The sequence below is a fragment of the Podarcis cretensis genome, assembly GCF_951804945.1.
Source record: "Podarcis cretensis genome assembly, chromosome: 3".
Classification (NCBI taxonomy): Eukaryota; Metazoa; Chordata; class Lepidosauria; order Squamata; family Lacertidae; genus Podarcis; species Podarcis cretensis.
The window spans coordinates 72,118,026-72,134,095 of record NC_137172.1 but is presented as its reverse complement, the minus strand read 5'-3'; the positions used below and the strand labels follow the sequence as shown (position 1 = coordinate 72,134,095).

The 16,070-nt window shown below is 39.4% G+C and overlaps 2 protein-coding genes across 8 annotated transcripts in view; one reads left to right on the top strand and one right to left on the bottom strand.

Moving 5' to 3' along the window:
- The window catches only part of HS3ST5 (heparan sulfate-glucosamine 3-sulfotransferase 5), a 147,407-nt gene that overhangs the window by 95,835 nt on the left and 35,502 nt on the right, over positions 1 to 16,070 (bottom strand). For 6 of the 7 annotated variants that reach the window (XM_079971738.1, XM_079971737.1, XM_079971733.1 and 3 more), the window contains exon 2: positions 1,925 to 2,126. The exons of the other annotated variant lie outside the window; for it this stretch is intronic. The gene's annotated coding sequence lies outside the window, so the exon portion shown is untranslated. The remainder of the gene's footprint in view (positions 1 to 1,924; positions 2,127 to 16,070) is intronic. 7 annotated transcript variants of the gene reach the window in all.
- Positions 1 to 16,070, top strand: part of LOC307213428 (uncharacterized protein) — a gene marked incomplete at its 3' end in the record, with an annotated part of 135,387 nt that overhangs the window by 108,196 nt on the left and 11,121 nt on the right. Inside the window, exons 6-7 of the mRNA XM_079971304.1 lie at positions 2,776 to 2,854; positions 14,042 to 14,118. Of these exons, the coding sequence (XP_079827430.1) occupies positions 2,776 to 2,854; positions 14,042 to 14,118 (156 nt within the window). The remainder of the gene's footprint in view (positions 1 to 2,775; positions 2,855 to 14,041; positions 14,119 to 16,070) is intronic.

Sequence of the window (16,070 nt, the reverse complement as noted above, 5' to 3'; positions counted from 1 at the left end):
TAATTCTGCTGAAGGATTTATATGGTATCATTTACCACAAAGTGGAAATTACAATGTAGTAACACTGCGAAGTTTTAGTTTTGTCTTTATTAATCACCATACTCCCATGCCTTATAATAGCCAAGGCAGAAAAAACTTAGAATAAATTATTCTCAATCCCCTCCACACACCTGATTTTCAAAGTGCTTTGGCAGCAGAATACCTAGACTGGTGCAAAGGGAGCGTTTTGAAACGAAGGCTGGTGTATTTTCTGCATTGGCAGACTTTCCAGCTCTCCAGCTGTTTATCATGGCATGTTTATGTTCTGCCTTGCCCACTCTCTGCCCTACAGGGGCTATGAGAGTCGTTTAAAAGTAGAGGTGGAAACTTTAAATGAATTCACACATGCATGTTCCTAGCTTAAGAACTGCAACTTCGATTGGTAACTTGTATGTGTAAGTAGGCATCACGTATCAAATGTTGAATGAAAGCTGACCTAAGACTTCAAAACAAAACAAAACCCCACAGTTTAACTGGTAGAGGCAGCCCAGTGAACAACAGGGAGTCATCACATCCTGATGAGATATGTTCAGTCCTATACATGTACATGCAGCACATGGTGGTTATACAGATTTAAAGTTAGGTCTGCCTCCTCCAAGTCTAACATTATAGTCAGTGTTCCACTATGGAGTGTCTGAGCAATAAATTGGAGAGGGAGAGAGAGGGGGGGGGGAGATATCAAAGGAAAAACACCTTTTTAAAATGCTGATAAAGAACAGTACATTTGAAGTTTTTAGTTAATTACTTCCAACGTTCTTCAGTTAAGAATCTTTTGCAATGGGGAATATTCACTTGCCACTATGATAAGGTATCACATATATATCAAGTCAAACAAATACATTCATTTTCAGCTGCAAAAAGTGGGCAGTGTGAAATGAGATATGAGAATCCCCAAGGAAATGAGGGAGTATAAACAGCAGAGGCCTGAGAAAGCCCCAAAGTCCAAAGGTCCTTAACTAAGGTAAGCACACTGGAGGGACAGCAAGTGGCAAAACCTTCTGTGCCCCCTTTGCCATACATCACCTGGTGATCTCGTTAGACTAGTTTCTAATAAACATTGGGGTTTTCCCCTGCGGCATTAATAGCATGTATATAAACTATGGATCAGTAATTAATCTCTTAGGGCCAAGCTAGATACAACTTGGAATATCCATGATCAGATTGCCTGACATTTTTTTTTCTTCAGCTAAAAGTGGGAGTGGGGTGGAGTGGAGTGGTTCAGGGCAGCAGTGCAGAAGGAGGGTTTTAAATCCTGGTTCCTCAGTGAAAATGCCCACCACCAAAGGTGATATCTGCTGGAGAGATTTGGGAAAGGGGTATCTGGATAGCTGTCTTTTTAAAAAGAAACCTCATTGGTTAATCATGGCTTCTTGGGGTGAGATTTCCATCACGAATGAGGAAGAGAAAGAGTTAATGCTCTCCATGCACAAGTGTCATGGTCCCAATTCATTCCACTCCATTATTGAATGCAGCTTCCCATTAGTTAATTCTATATTCACCTAAAGTGTTGCAATTTTTGTATAGATACAGCACTCACATCCAATACAAGCATAGGTATTTTTTTCCTAGTGATACAACATCCCATTTGATACGTTCAAGTTAAATCAGTTTTGGAATATGCAAAAGCAAATCTGTCAAATCGAGAGAAATCACTGGATGCTTTCCCAGTAGGAAATCTGTTCCATGACATTCCAAAAAGAAAAGAAAAGAAAAAAGAAAAGAAAAGAAAAGAAAAGAAAGAAGGGTTCTCTCTCCCAAGTATAAATAAAATGCTATACCGCTCATGGAAAACAGACATCTATCAACTCTGCCCGCCCACCCTACTGTACTATATACACAGAAACAAATAGTTCTGAAGCTGTAGGCTTTCAAATAATCCACCAACCTTTTTATCCTTATACTCATCCAGAAGATCGGATACATCTACTTTAGACCAAGAACATTCAAAGAAGAATTTATGTCTGCCAGTCTTCAGTGCTCAAAAGCCTTCAGAGTTTATAAGAGAGATCAGTGATATGGTAAAAAGGCTCCAGATGCAAAAGGGATGAATAGATATTTCTTCTTAAATGTGTTCTGACTTGTTAAGGCTGTAGGGAGAAAAACAGAATGCAGTTATTTTGAAGAAGCAATACAGTATTGTTCATGTACCAGTCTAAAACAACAATAAAATACAGGGTCACAAAATTATACTATAGCAGCCATCTCCAACACCTTCCAGGTGCTTTGGACTACATCTCCCATCCTCCCTGATTTTTTACCATGCTAGCTGGGGCTGATGGGAGTTGTTGTCCAACACCTCTGGAGGGAACTATGGGGAGGAAGGCTAGGATATAGGAATGCAACTGTATTGATCAGCATTGTGCATCTATAAATGCCCACCCCCAACCTAATGTTCTCTTTTAAAACAAATGCATGTAAACTTGGAAGACAGTCAGTGTCAGCGATTTATCTTTATCTATCTATCCATCCAGTCCACTTCTACACAGTAACCTCCACTAGAATAGCAACAAAGAAGAGCTGATAAGTGGTGGGGATAGCATGGGTAGAGGCTGCTTGTTATGAATTCTCCTACAATATGCTAATTTGATCATATTGTACACATTTTTTTTTTCCAAATCAACAGGTTACCATTGGGGGTTTCTCTTACATCAGTTTTTGGCAACACAGGTTTCTGCGGCTTAAAATAACTATTATTTCCAGATACACACTTTGCACCTGATCTTTTAAATATCCCAGTAATATCACTTGTGGATTTACAGTTGCTACATATAAGGGGTCCAGAAATTCAGAACTTTTGGGCAGCTCAAGAATATATGTAAGTAATTCTGCCCTTTGTGCCCTACATCTCCAACAATTATTTTGAGTTATCTCATTTAACTTGTCTGGGGTAAGGTGCCAAAGATATTGAGCTGGTTTTTTAAAATCTTCAAAATATGTTTATATTAATTTGGGTTAAAAACATTTGGGGCTTTGCTGCACATATTTGTGTGTGATGTTTACTTCTTCCCCTTAGTTTAAAAAGTGATTTGACAATTAGGCAAAAAGAAGAAAATGTATGAGTTGCTACTGAAGTACATGCTATTTTATTTTTTTAAAGGACATGCACTTTGCCCTGTGCATTCATTATCCTGTCTTCTGAAAAGACTGCCATTATATAGAAAAGATTATCTATGCTTTAGGAAAGAAGCTTTTTAAAATGTTTCCTCCCAGTGAAATCTTGAACTCAGTATTTAAGAGGGAAGCTAAGCTGATAAGTGGAAAGTAGACTGAATTTAAAATAAAAGCTTCTACTTCTTCTTCCCCTTGAGAGTATATTTAGCTCACAGCATACAAATAAATAAATCTTCATTTAAATTGAGATGCAGTGTTGTTCAATAAAAGTGATGGTGTCAGCCTTGATATGAAAGGTTCTACCCATAATTCTGCATCCCAAGCACAACATTTCCAGTGCTTGGCTTGGGAGCTTTCTATCCATCACTAAGCAGAAGAAAGGAATGAACATCAGTAGCATTAGGAAAACATCTATATGTTCACTACTATTTACTGACTTGGAATGTGTATGAAGTAGTTAAAGCATGATAGCAAAGTCTGTGTTCAAGGCATACATTTGTTCTCAACAGAACAAACACAGTTAAAAACAAACAAACAAACAAACAAACAAACAAACAAACAAACAAACAAACCAGACTTGATTTCAGCTGAACTTTCCTGCCTTGGATACACACTGATTTAATTTTACTGCTCAGCAGCCCTCCGTGCCCCATCCCACAATGTTAATGAGTGTTTCCCATCTCTCTAGAGAGACTTTTAGGGGAACGCAAGTGGCTGCAGGGGAGGAGGGAGCAGGAAATTCTATTTTCTTAAACTTCCTTAAATTACCGTAACTTACCTTAAGATCGAATCCATTATCTACCATGCTTCTACTGCCACTAGTGGGAGCCAATGAGAGCAAGGGTTCTGTCACTTTATTACAAGAAGAGCATCTACTTGAACCCTCTCATGCAGTGTTCCAGCATTTGAGGATATAGCATTGGCTAGTCTCCCAATGAACATACTCAAGGGAATCTCTCTAAACGATGGTGGCTGCTGCAACTGCTGTTGCACTACAGTTAGATGAGCAGCAGCCAAAATGGTGTCCTCCAACCATTGTTGGACTGCAGTACCCACCATCCTCTAACCCAGAGCTTTCCAAACGGTGTGTCATGACACATTAGTGTGTCGGCTGCAGTGTGTTGGTGTCTTGCATGAACGCTCCCCACACTCCTCCCAGGGCTGGAAAGGGGCTAGTTTAACCTCCGGTTTGCTAATAAAACTGAACTACTGTGTCGTGAAATGATGCATGTCTAAAAAGTGCATCACCAACATGGAAAGTTTAGAAAGGTCTGCTCTAACCACTGACTATGCTGGCTGGGGCTGATGGAAGTTGCCATCTAGACGGAGAAAGGCTGGTCTGTGTGGTCTCTTAATAACACCAAACTAGCATGTACAATTGTTTTGAAATTATTATCAAGACTGTAAATATTAAATGATATTTTTTTCTAAAAAAAAATTCACAGCAAAAAAGTAATCCTGTAATGTATAAAGCTATAAAGTACAGACATTTTTCAAGTGGGATCTGTAACAGCAATGAAGCAAAGTTGTATGACTTGTACAAATAACAAATGATAAATGTTATTGAAGGGCTTTAATACTCTAACCAAGGTGTTTTTGCTCAAAGTAGATTCTCAAAGGGCGTTTTGAGGTCATATTAATGCAACTTTCAGAAATATGTTCTGCACACCTTTATTCTATTACACAACACAGCAAACATTGTATCTTCACATTCTTTTTTTATCTACAATCTCAATGGAATAATGGTTTGGGATTTGTTCATTTTAGGATTTTATTATGGGATTTAATGAATTTTTTTTTGGAACTGAGGCAACCACAAAGTTTTCTGAAAAGATTATTGCAATCTAATCGAGTCATGAGATAAGCACTCCCCTCTTCTTCTCATGATGTTTCCAGAAACATAAATATTTACAACTTTATCTACTCTGATTATTCATTCTTTGCAGAAGCATCCATATTTTCTGAAAGCAGATAAGTACCAAAGAAATGAATGCCATTTTGCTTAGTTCCTATCATCATGAAGAATATGGGCCTATTATCAGGAAATGCTATGATCTGGAAATCCATCATAGCAGTCCTACAGAAAAGCACAATGTAACTTGGAGAGCAGTGCCCATGGAACACTCCTGATAGCAGAGCATGTGCTAACAGAGCAAGCATGGAGGCTGCAGAGGCACCAGCTAAGGAGTCAGGTCATGTTCAAGGCTCTCTAGGCCAGCTGCTGGTGATCAGTGAACCACTCTGCCTTAGGCTGTCAGACAGGATCCCTCAGAAGTTCCTCCTAGACCAGCAGGTCCTGTATAGTCACTGCCAGGACCAGGGCCATCTTTAGCATATGCGCCGCCGGGGTGCAAAGATCCACCCAGTGCCCCAAAATTAACTTTTATTATGTTTATGTCAGACACTACGCTTACGCCTTATCTCTTGTTTACAAAAGAAGGGAGGAAAAAGAAATGTGTTTCTCACTTCGCATTCATTGTAAAATGAAGAAAAAATGCAGCTCACGGAATTCATAGTGTGTGCTCTAGGTGCGTTTTTGCGGAAATGGAAAACTAAAATCGCATGCTGAAATGCATATGTAGTAGAGCCCTAAGTAGTAAGTAGTTAGTCAAAGAAAATGCCGACAATTAGTGAAAATAAACACTATTTTTTAATGATTTCTCTAAATGAATTTGAACTGTAAGTGATGAAATTAAAATGTGCCGTTGTGAATGACAAGCGCCGCTGCTGGCGCATCGTGTCTTTGGTAAATAAGCACACAAAGTTGAAAGTCCTTTAGTGAAACAGTAGGTATATATTTTGGTAATAACTAGGTATATATGTATTTTGTTTTTCTAGCTTGATGAAAATTATTTATTTCATAACAGATAGATGGTTAAGAGCATAGGCGGCTTCAGCGGCGGGTGCCTGGCGCCCCCCAGAATTCGGCGCCAGGGTGTCCTGCACCCCTTGCACCCTCAGTAAAGACGGTCTTGGCCAAGACTCCCACAAGCAACTACCTGTGAACCTAAAGAACCAGATGCCACCATCCACAGCTGTTCACAGATACAGTGGCACAGGGAGTATACCAGGAGTGAGACTACGGAGTGGAGGAGGAGTGCCTGTCTTCAGGCCAGATGGTTGATTCTCTGACATTCTCCACAGAGGAGTAAAACAACTTCTGGGGAGCTGTAAAGTGGCCTTTTGTGGCATTTACAGTTTGCTTCTGCTGCAAATGTGCAAAGCCACTATTTTCAGACTGTAGTCCCAGAGAGCAAAAGTCTATCACAGCTGTTACATCTGCCTTTATCTGTTGTTTTAAGAATACATTTTTTGCAATGTTCTCCTAGTAAACACTGCTAATTAGAAACAGTAGACAGAATGCTGTTTAAAATCCTAATATGTAATCTTAATGCACCAATACTATGTAATACTGGAGCCCCTTATGCTGCTGTTAGAGATCTCTTTCCAGCTGTCAATGGATAACATCCCTGGATTCCTGCTAATTGGCTGTACACCAAGGCAAACATCTCAGCTAATTTGAGAACATAGTACCGATTAGTTCTAGATAAAGTATGAATATTTATAAAGAAAGAACCAATAATGAGAGAAAGGCAGAAATGGAAACCAGCAAAAAAGGGAGAAAAAAACCCTTTCAGATGCTTTAATAAGATTTTTAATCCTTCAAGCAACTGACAAGAATATTTAACTGTCATACTTTCAGAATGGAAAAGACAAAATCATCCTTGTGTATGATCTTTGTTCCTAAATAAAATGCTTAGGGGATTTAGATTTACAGAGCTTTTCTTCAGGCACAAATAAAAATAAAGCAAATGGCTTTTAAAATTGATGGCTTGGATTCCAAGGTGCTCTTGTATGAGCAGAAACACACCTCAGCTTGTGCAAGCCCCTGCTGATTTCCTCTTCCAGCTCCAGAGGGTTCCCCAACCATCAGAAACTTATTTTTAGAGGCACACGAACCTCCAAGGACAAGGGAAGTGGGAAACATTCAATTAAGTTCTCGTCCAGCCAGAATATCTAGCTCAGATTGGAGGAATATAACAACAACATGCCAACAAGTCTATTATTCAGTTGTTTAATTCCCCCCCCCCCCACTTCTTTTAGATGAGGCAGTCATTCTTGCAATTATTTTGTATTGCTTTACAATATTATATGTTGTGCACTGCTTTCATATATGACTGGGCAGTATTTTTCGCTCTATAAGACGCACCCGACCATAAGACGCACCTAGTTTTAGAGGAGGAGAACAAGAAAAAAAATAATTCTCTCTCTCTCTGCTCAGTGCCCCTTCAGCGAAGCGGCAGGAGAAACTGAGCCCCTTCCATTTCTCCTCCCGCTTCGCTGAAGGGGCGCTGCACAGAGAGGGAAAGCTGTGCAGCACCTCTCCAGCGAAGCGAAAACAGGAGAGTGAGAGGGATCGGTGTGGACCGACCCCTCTCGCTCTCCAGGCTTCAGCGAAAGCAACGCAAAGTGGGAGGAGTGCAGCGGGATGTCCCGCTGCGCTCCGGAGGCTTCCAGCGGCTATCCCTGAAGCCAGGAAAGCGAGAGGGGCTTCTTTCTATTTTCTTTCTATGCTATTTCCCCCCTGTTTTCCAGCACTCTCTCCCACGATCTCTCAAATCCAGACAAAAATATCTTGAGTTGAAGCTTTGGGGCCAGCTGGAGGACATGTAAGAAAGCAACGCGAAGCCTCCGGAGTGCAGCAGGAGCTCCCGCTGTGCTCCGGAGGCTTCTGGTGGCTATCCCTGAAGCCAGGAGAACGAGAGGGGTCGGTGCGCACCGGAGGCTTCACGTTTCTTTCGCTGAAGCCATGGAGCCTGCATTCGCTCCATAAGACACACACACATTTCCCCTTACTTTTTAGGAGGGGAAAAGTGTGTCTTACAAAGTGAAAAATACGGTACATACTTTTAGAAATAGAAACAAACAATCAAACAAACTATTTTCAAGAGCTGAACAGCAGTGTCAATTTAGTCAGCAAAGGTTAAAATATGCTTTTAGTAGCAGGCTATGGGAAGTGCTTGCAGGCCATGTGGCACAATCAAAGTCCAAAAGTGCTCTACAAAATTGCCATTTCCTATGGAGAACCTACAGGTGCCCCCCTACTTATGCAGGGATAACGTTCCGGAGCCCTGCACACATAAGCAAAAATCACATAAGTGGGGAGCACCCTATAGAATGCCTCTAAATGCTATTTCCCCCCTGTTTTCCAGCACTCTCTCCCACACTCTCCAATCCAGACCAAAATATCTTGAATTGAAGCTTTGGGGCTAGCTAGAGGCTGGAGAACATGCAAGAAAGTAGCTGTTGTACTACCCCATGCATCAGCTGTAAGGCAAGGAGGCTGAGCAGCCTAAAATGCTGCTGTGCCTCTAGTCTCTTCGGGGCAGTAATATAGATTCCTCAAATGAAAGAGTTTTTACTAGAAATGTGTGATTTTACCAAAATTTCAGCATTGCTTAGCTTATTCAATCTATAAACAATTCAACATGTGGTAGAATAGATATCATTGTAAACTGCAGAAATCCACATTTTAAAAAACGAATAATGTGTTGTTTGCAAACTCTTGGATTAGTACATTAACAGAAAGAAGACCTGAGCTCCTATACAGTAATAACTTAGCTTGAGTGTGACAACATTCATTATCGACTCTTACCATGCTGAATTATAATTATGAAAATCAGTAATTTAATTGGCATCTACTGCAATGAAAACAAGCTTAACCAATGTTATGATTGGAGTGCAAGTGCCTCCTTGTGCTTTCAAAACTCAGCCTTCCTATCAGGTATTCAGTCACTATATAGCTAAACAGCCTGTTGTTAAGATACACTGAACATGTTATAATGTGCGGTAATATTCATACCTATATGAAAAAAGGATGCAGAAAACAAACACTCATGGAGAAAATATAGGAAAATGCAGCAGAGATCACCACTCATGTGAATGGCATGCTAGACAATAAGGACCACTGCACATATTTACAAGTTTAAATGTATCCATACAATGCCTGAAATGCACACCTAAGATTATAACAGGTGAATTGCAGCAATTGTGTTTATCATACAAGTACCCTTGTTAGGAAACTCTGATTGGATGAAGATTGTTGTAGTGCAAAGTCCTCCTGGCAAATCTAGGCTTGCCTGAAGTAATGTATGAAAGGTTTCTAATTTTTGTCAGCCTTCTGGCAAAGAACCTAGATGCAAAAATACAATGCAATCCACAGCTCTGCGCTTTGATGGGCCAACTTGAGTCACAAATTTGTGTGCCATTCACATGGGAGGAGAGGGATACAGAGCTCAGTAAGACTGGATTATCAAACTATGAGAAATGTACTGCTAGCCGGAGGGAAGAGCTAGATTTATTCCTGTTGGAAGAACAATAAAAATCGCAAGTGAAAATACTTCTGAGCCATTATCAACCTATGTTAGGCTGTAAAATACAGAACCTGTTTCAAATTTCTACAAAATACTTCTAACTTTTGATTAGGTATTAATAAACTATGCTATGCCAAAGCAACATCTCAATTATATGCCATGCCTCAGAAATGATCACACTGAAAAATTAACATTTATGTCATGAAATGTTTAAATGACATGAACTATTTGAAGGCCATGAAATGCCACTAGAGCTATATGCTTTGCCACAACACATTGACCTGAGGTCTTCTGAAGTGGAAAATGTCAGGCAGGCTGTATGCTGAATCAAAATTTCTAGGAAGTTTAAGGTATTAACACCAGCCTTCCAGTAATAAAAAGGTTAATTTTAGAGTGAGCACTGAAAAAATAATAATGGATGGCTCTCAATAGAAAAATGAAAAGGACAAATTGTACCATGTGAACTCAGCATAAAGAAACAGTCAAACCCAAATTCTTGAGACATCTAGTTTAGTGCTATAACACGTGTTGCATGTCCAAGATTGCAGGTTCAGTCTTCAGCATCTCCAATAAAACAAACAAACCAAAGGACCAGGTGATGGGTAAGATCTCTGCCTAAGACTCCAAAAAGCCATTTACAGTAAAACCAGGCAAAACTGTGTGAGGTGGACAAAAATCTAAGGTGGTGTAAGATCAGCATTCTATGGGCTACTGGAGATGGTCCCAATTATTCCCAGAGAGGGATCAAAACTGTGTTTTTTTCTAATTTCTTCTCTAGTAATAGGTACTGCTTGTTACCGTACACACAGGAAATATAACAGATAAAAGCCAGCAGAAGATAGAACTGTGAGCAGAGCTGGCTAACTAGTGAGGCAGGGTGAAGCACCCATCTCAGGCCACCCTACTGCTAACACTGCCTTCCAAAACACCCCCTGAAGCAAAATGGGAACGTGCTGCTCTCTGCTCCACCACTTCCACTGCACAATGGAACACTTCCACCTCTTCCCCAATGAATGGGAATGCATCACGGAATGCTCCCAGAGTTCTAGCACATGGCAGAACTGGAGGGGGCGGGGCACAGGGGTGGCAGGGGGCAGCACATTCCCATTTCAACTCAAATAGTGACATACAGGGCAGTCTTTACCCTGGGGTGCAAGGGGTGTGGGGCACCTAGGTGCTGATTTCTGGGGGGCGGCAAATGTATACCTACTGTATACCAGTCCCTCTCGATTGGCAACAGTGAAAAGCAATGGAGCCAAAGTCCCCGCCCCCCTCTCCATCGCTGTGTTACTCTGTAGCGTCAAATATTCCTGACAAGTCAGGAAGCAAAAGCAGACATTTCCGCTGTGTCATTGTTACAGCTGAGCGATTTTCCTCACCCCAAAAAGCTCAACAATTTTGAGTTCGCTCCCTCTTAAAAAAAGTCAACAACTTTGGCTTCCCTCCTCCCAAAAAAGCTCAATAAAAGTTAATTTGGGGGCGGCTAAACTAAATTTGGGGGCGCTGGGCAGATCTTTGCACCCCGGCAGCGCATATACTAAAGATGACCCTGGGGAAATAGGATGGGCTGCCGCTGAGTGTGAGCTCTGATAGTAGAAACAATGACCACATGACAATTTGGGTATATAATTGGATAATTAAAAAGATGTAGATTTTGGTGGTTCACATGTATCCAATCCATTTCGTGCTCACTTTGGGGGCGGTATTCCATCATTTTATCTCTTGGGCTACACATAGATCCTTTGCTTCTCAGAAAACTTCAATGAATCAGTCTGCTAGTGTGCTTTTTTTACACTAAAGAGTGTCAATATATTCCTGTGGTTATTTCAGTGCTTTGTGGAGCTCCTATTTGAACTAATGGAGTGTTGTTGGAATTAAATGATGCTCGAGCTAAATTCTTACAAGTCCTTTTACATATTCCAAGATGTGTTCCTAATGCAGCTATATTACTGGAAACAGGATGATGTCCTTTTGAGATAAGAGCTTGATTGGCAGCCTTAAAACTTTGGTTTAAGATCTTTGTCTTTAAAATACCAACTTGGTGGCTACCGTATTTACCCAAGGATAGATATGATAGTGTATACACTAAGTCTATTGCACAAAAATCTTGTTGCATCCTTTTTTCCTTCTTCAAATGATACTTAATTCTGCACTAGCTCTGGTAAAACAAAGATTCTAGGATATTTCCTTTCAGGACCCTTTGGCTCACATGTATAACCTGCTCACATTGCTCCTTGAGCATTTCCTGTAATGTTCTTTTTCAGTTAGTTGCTTATTTTAGGAATTCATGTGTAGTTAAATACTGCAGAGCTTTTACTCTGGCCAGATTGAATGTTTCATCATTTCAAATGCTCTGGGGTAGCTATGCTGATTTTCCTCTCTCCTTGGAGGTATGCCCCAGAAACAACCAGGAGGTGGAATGTGTGGAACATGTCCTTCCTTCTGTTTTGCAATTTCTACACTGGAGCTTTTCAGCAAATGATTGGTCTTTTATTGGCCAAATTACCAGGAAGGTTAGCTCAATTCCATGTTAAATATTTGCTGGGAGCAAAAATCCCATTGGTGACATTGATGAGGCTAATATTTTTTATCTGTGACAGTGAGAATTAAGGAGGAAATAACCACCAAAACTGGAGCAATTATTCCCAGGGACTTAACTGAGGTTACTTATTTTGTATACTACTGAGCTTTTCTTCCTTTTTGCACTTTTTGGTGCATATCCTGTGTATCAAATTTTGGTCTATTCTATGGTTAATTTTTGGTCTTGTTTCTGGTCTGTTGACTGTAATAAACTGATGGTGATAATTTCATGTTCACTGGGAAAAGGTGGACATTTTAAAAATATTCACAATTCAGATCCACCACCATACTTCCCACCCCCTGTGCATGAGTAGTGAAAGTGCTTCAGAATGTGCAGGGAGAGAAAATCCAATTGCAGCCACACATAAAGTAGTGGTTTGGAAGCCTTCTCACACTTGGGATTGGGCTTTGGGGCTGGGCTTGAAGGGAAGTGCTTAAAAGCTCCTCTGTGTGAGTGGAACAGCTTTTTCAACAGGTTTGGATTCCGGCCAAGGAAAATCTGACAATATGATTACAAAGCATTTCAAGCTTTGTAATCAAGGTTTCTGCAGCTCTGTTGCTCACCTGAAGGATATTATATACTACTTGCATTATATAGAAAAACAGTCCCACATTCCCATTGTTGGCAACAGTGCTTAGCTTTCCTGTTTGTTTATATTAAGTGGTTCCTGAATAGTTTGCAAATACGGTATATTATGCACTGAAACACTGAGCTTTCCAGGCCATTTTTTAAAAAAAGAAAAAAATCGTTTCAGAGCTTGCGTTTTGTCTTCAGAGACTGTTACTTCTCTCTCTTTTTCATTCCTTGACTTCAAATTTATAGTCTTCCATGCCTTCAATGCAGAAAATATTCAACTCAAATTGTTTGGTTGTGGCTTTTGTGGCCTATGGAGAAACTGCCATATGCAGTCTTGGATAACAAACTGCTCTAGTTCATCTATGGGCAAAAATACATAGGTTTACAACTCGATTACTGGCTCCTTGGATAGTAATATATTGTTGCTTTCTGTTCCAAACTGGAGTAAATCATGACTAAATCATTTTTTAAAGTAGCATATCAATCCAAGTTCCTGACAGCTGCAAATTAGACTTCCCTGATCAAATGAAGTAGGGAGGAGGGAAAGGGGGTTAGTTTAAGGAAGTTGAATTGTCAGGCAAATTGCAGCTGGATAATTTTTAAGATAAAGCTGCCCAACATTGACCCACAGATTAGATTTTCCAAAGACAATAAGAAGATTGATATGATCTAGTTCTTTGTACTTTGAAAGGGGAATTATAGGGCTCGCAGTAAGGGGAACAGGAAGGAGGCAGAGGGATGGATTGAAATAATTTTATCAGACACTACTTTTTAAAATGAAATAAGTATACAACACAGTAATAAATATACAGCAATATTGTTTGGGCTGATTTGGAAAAAAGGGTTCATTGTTTTATAGTTTAAATAATTCTGAATTAAACAAATGGTAAAAAGTGAAAATGATGCAGGGAAATATAAAATAGTTTCTCTTCAGAGTTTATGATATTATTCTACCTCTTTTCTCCTGTTACTTCTTCCACTATGAATACAGCACAGAGCTGTCTACATTTCTGGCTCCGCTGTGGCTCATCTAAATGTTATGTGAGTTTTGAGAAGTGAGCAATGGTAGAGATACAGTTTATTAATGAATATCTAAGTGACAGAAAAATCAAAAGCATCATTGTGCTTAGGCTCCATCCCTCCCTCCCGTCTCTGATTGTGACCTGAATATTAACAAAAAGAAGACAAAATACTTGCACAAGCCACATCTTCTACAATTTTTTTTTTTCTTGGTGCTGAAATAAATGTTCATTGTGACTAATACTATGCCTCGTTGTATTATTCTATCAAGCACTGAAAATGATTTCATTTTTATTTCCCTCTCTCATATTGCAACCTGTCAACAATATCAACAAATCAGATTAACAGTCCAAGGGGCAAACAAAAGGAGAGAAGAAATGGTTGGCTTTGGTGCATCTGGAATTCAACTGAGCAAAGGTACAGAAGGAGTCTATGAATAAACCACTTGCTATTTTCACTATGGAAACATCAGTACCTTTTTGGTCATAGACAAATCTGACATGAAAGGTAGTTTTTCATTCTTTGGAATCTGGAAAAGACCGCTTGTAACTTAACCAATGTTACTTCCATCACATTACAAGCATGCCCTGTCTATGAGTGTTCAGCCCACCGTCTCAGAAGTACTTTTGATTTTGATTTTGGTTTTGATTTTGTTTTAAATATGAATATTTAATACTATCACATTAAATGTGCTGCAACACTAACATCTCATAAATACGTGTGAGCCACGAATATTCTGGAAGGAATAGTGGCATTGGACCATGCTAAGTTTCTGAAAAAAGAAAAGCTTCTCAATAATAATACTAAAAAATATCATAGAATTGTAGAATTGGAAGAGTTCTTCAGGGTCATCTAGTCCAACCTGCTGCAATACAGGAATCTCAACACGTGGTCCCCCATCCAGCTTTGCAAATATGCCAACAGCTTTATTGCTGCACCACTAGGATAGAAACACCATTTAATTCTTAAATCCCAGAAAGGTAACTGTGTGTTTCTGTTGCTACAAAAAGCAATAGCCGTACAGCCCCTTAGAATCTATGCTTTCATGATCCAGAGCCCACATCTCAGATTTATATACTGAAGTGGGTTCTTTTTCTTGAAAATCTATGCCACAAACTAGATGTGACATTAAATGCATTACTTGCAAATACATCAGGTTAAAAAGAATATCTTAGCAGGCATGAGCAGGTAAAAGCCATATCACATAGGGAAGGGAAGCTTAATCCTTTCTTTCCTACCATGGTTTTGTGTGAACATTAATTGCATAAAGATGCCAGCACTCTATATCCATCATAGTCAATGATACCCTGGTACAAGAAGGGACTTAATATGTGCAACCTGTACCAAACTGTACATTTCCAGATTTGAAGACATTAGGGATTTGAAGACATTAGGTATACCAGTCATGGTATACTTTCACTCCCTTCTCCATGGATCTCAGTTTCCTCAGTGACCCCCAAGCCAAATGTTTTCATAGGAAACCCAAGTACTATGATGTTTATTACCCTATAACATTAAAAACAACAAACAAAATTTATGTGATAAAAGGAAATTAAATTTTCACCTGAACAAATATATCAAAAGAATTCTGGAGTTGGCCAACCAATATGGTACTAATGATGAACCTATACCTGGCATTAATTATGAAATAAATGATACATAATAAATACTTCCAAACTGATATCACATTTGTATAGGGCAATGGCAAGCACTTAATTTCAAAAGTTTCAGAATTCCCTGGCCAAGTTTGCAGATAACCTTAATTTCCACCCGCCCACCCCAAAAGAACCCTGCTGTGACAACTTTTATTTCACCTATATTGAAGAGGAACCTTGAATGAGTCTGTCATTCATTCTGACAGATGCATTAAAGACTTCAAAAACTTTAATTGCAAATGAAATTCTTCCATTTGGAGAACTGTAATATGCTCTGCAATCTCAGCTATAACTTAAAATTCAGTAAATACAGTAACTGAAGAAAAGTGGTGCCATCATTTTGAAAATAAAGATTATGGGTTTTGTAATTCATGTAGAGCTACAATACAGCCTATGATGTAAGAACAAAAATAGCTCTCCTTGTAAAAGGCAATTTGGCCAGAGTAGATACAGTAAGCACAGTGTTAAAAGGGACAAGTGTAAATTGCATGTTTCTATAGCCTTCTGAAAAGCTCAAATTTCAGCACCCTTGCTATTTTTGCCACAGTTTGGGATGAGAACTAACTGTCCTTTGGCAATCAGTTTGAAGTAGCAAAGACCATTCAGTGTTATTATAAAAGAAAATAAATGTATAAATCACTTTGCAGGGATGTTAAGTTTAGATGAATTCAGTGCCCTGAAGTGCAGGTTTACCAGCTGTTTATTATATAAAAT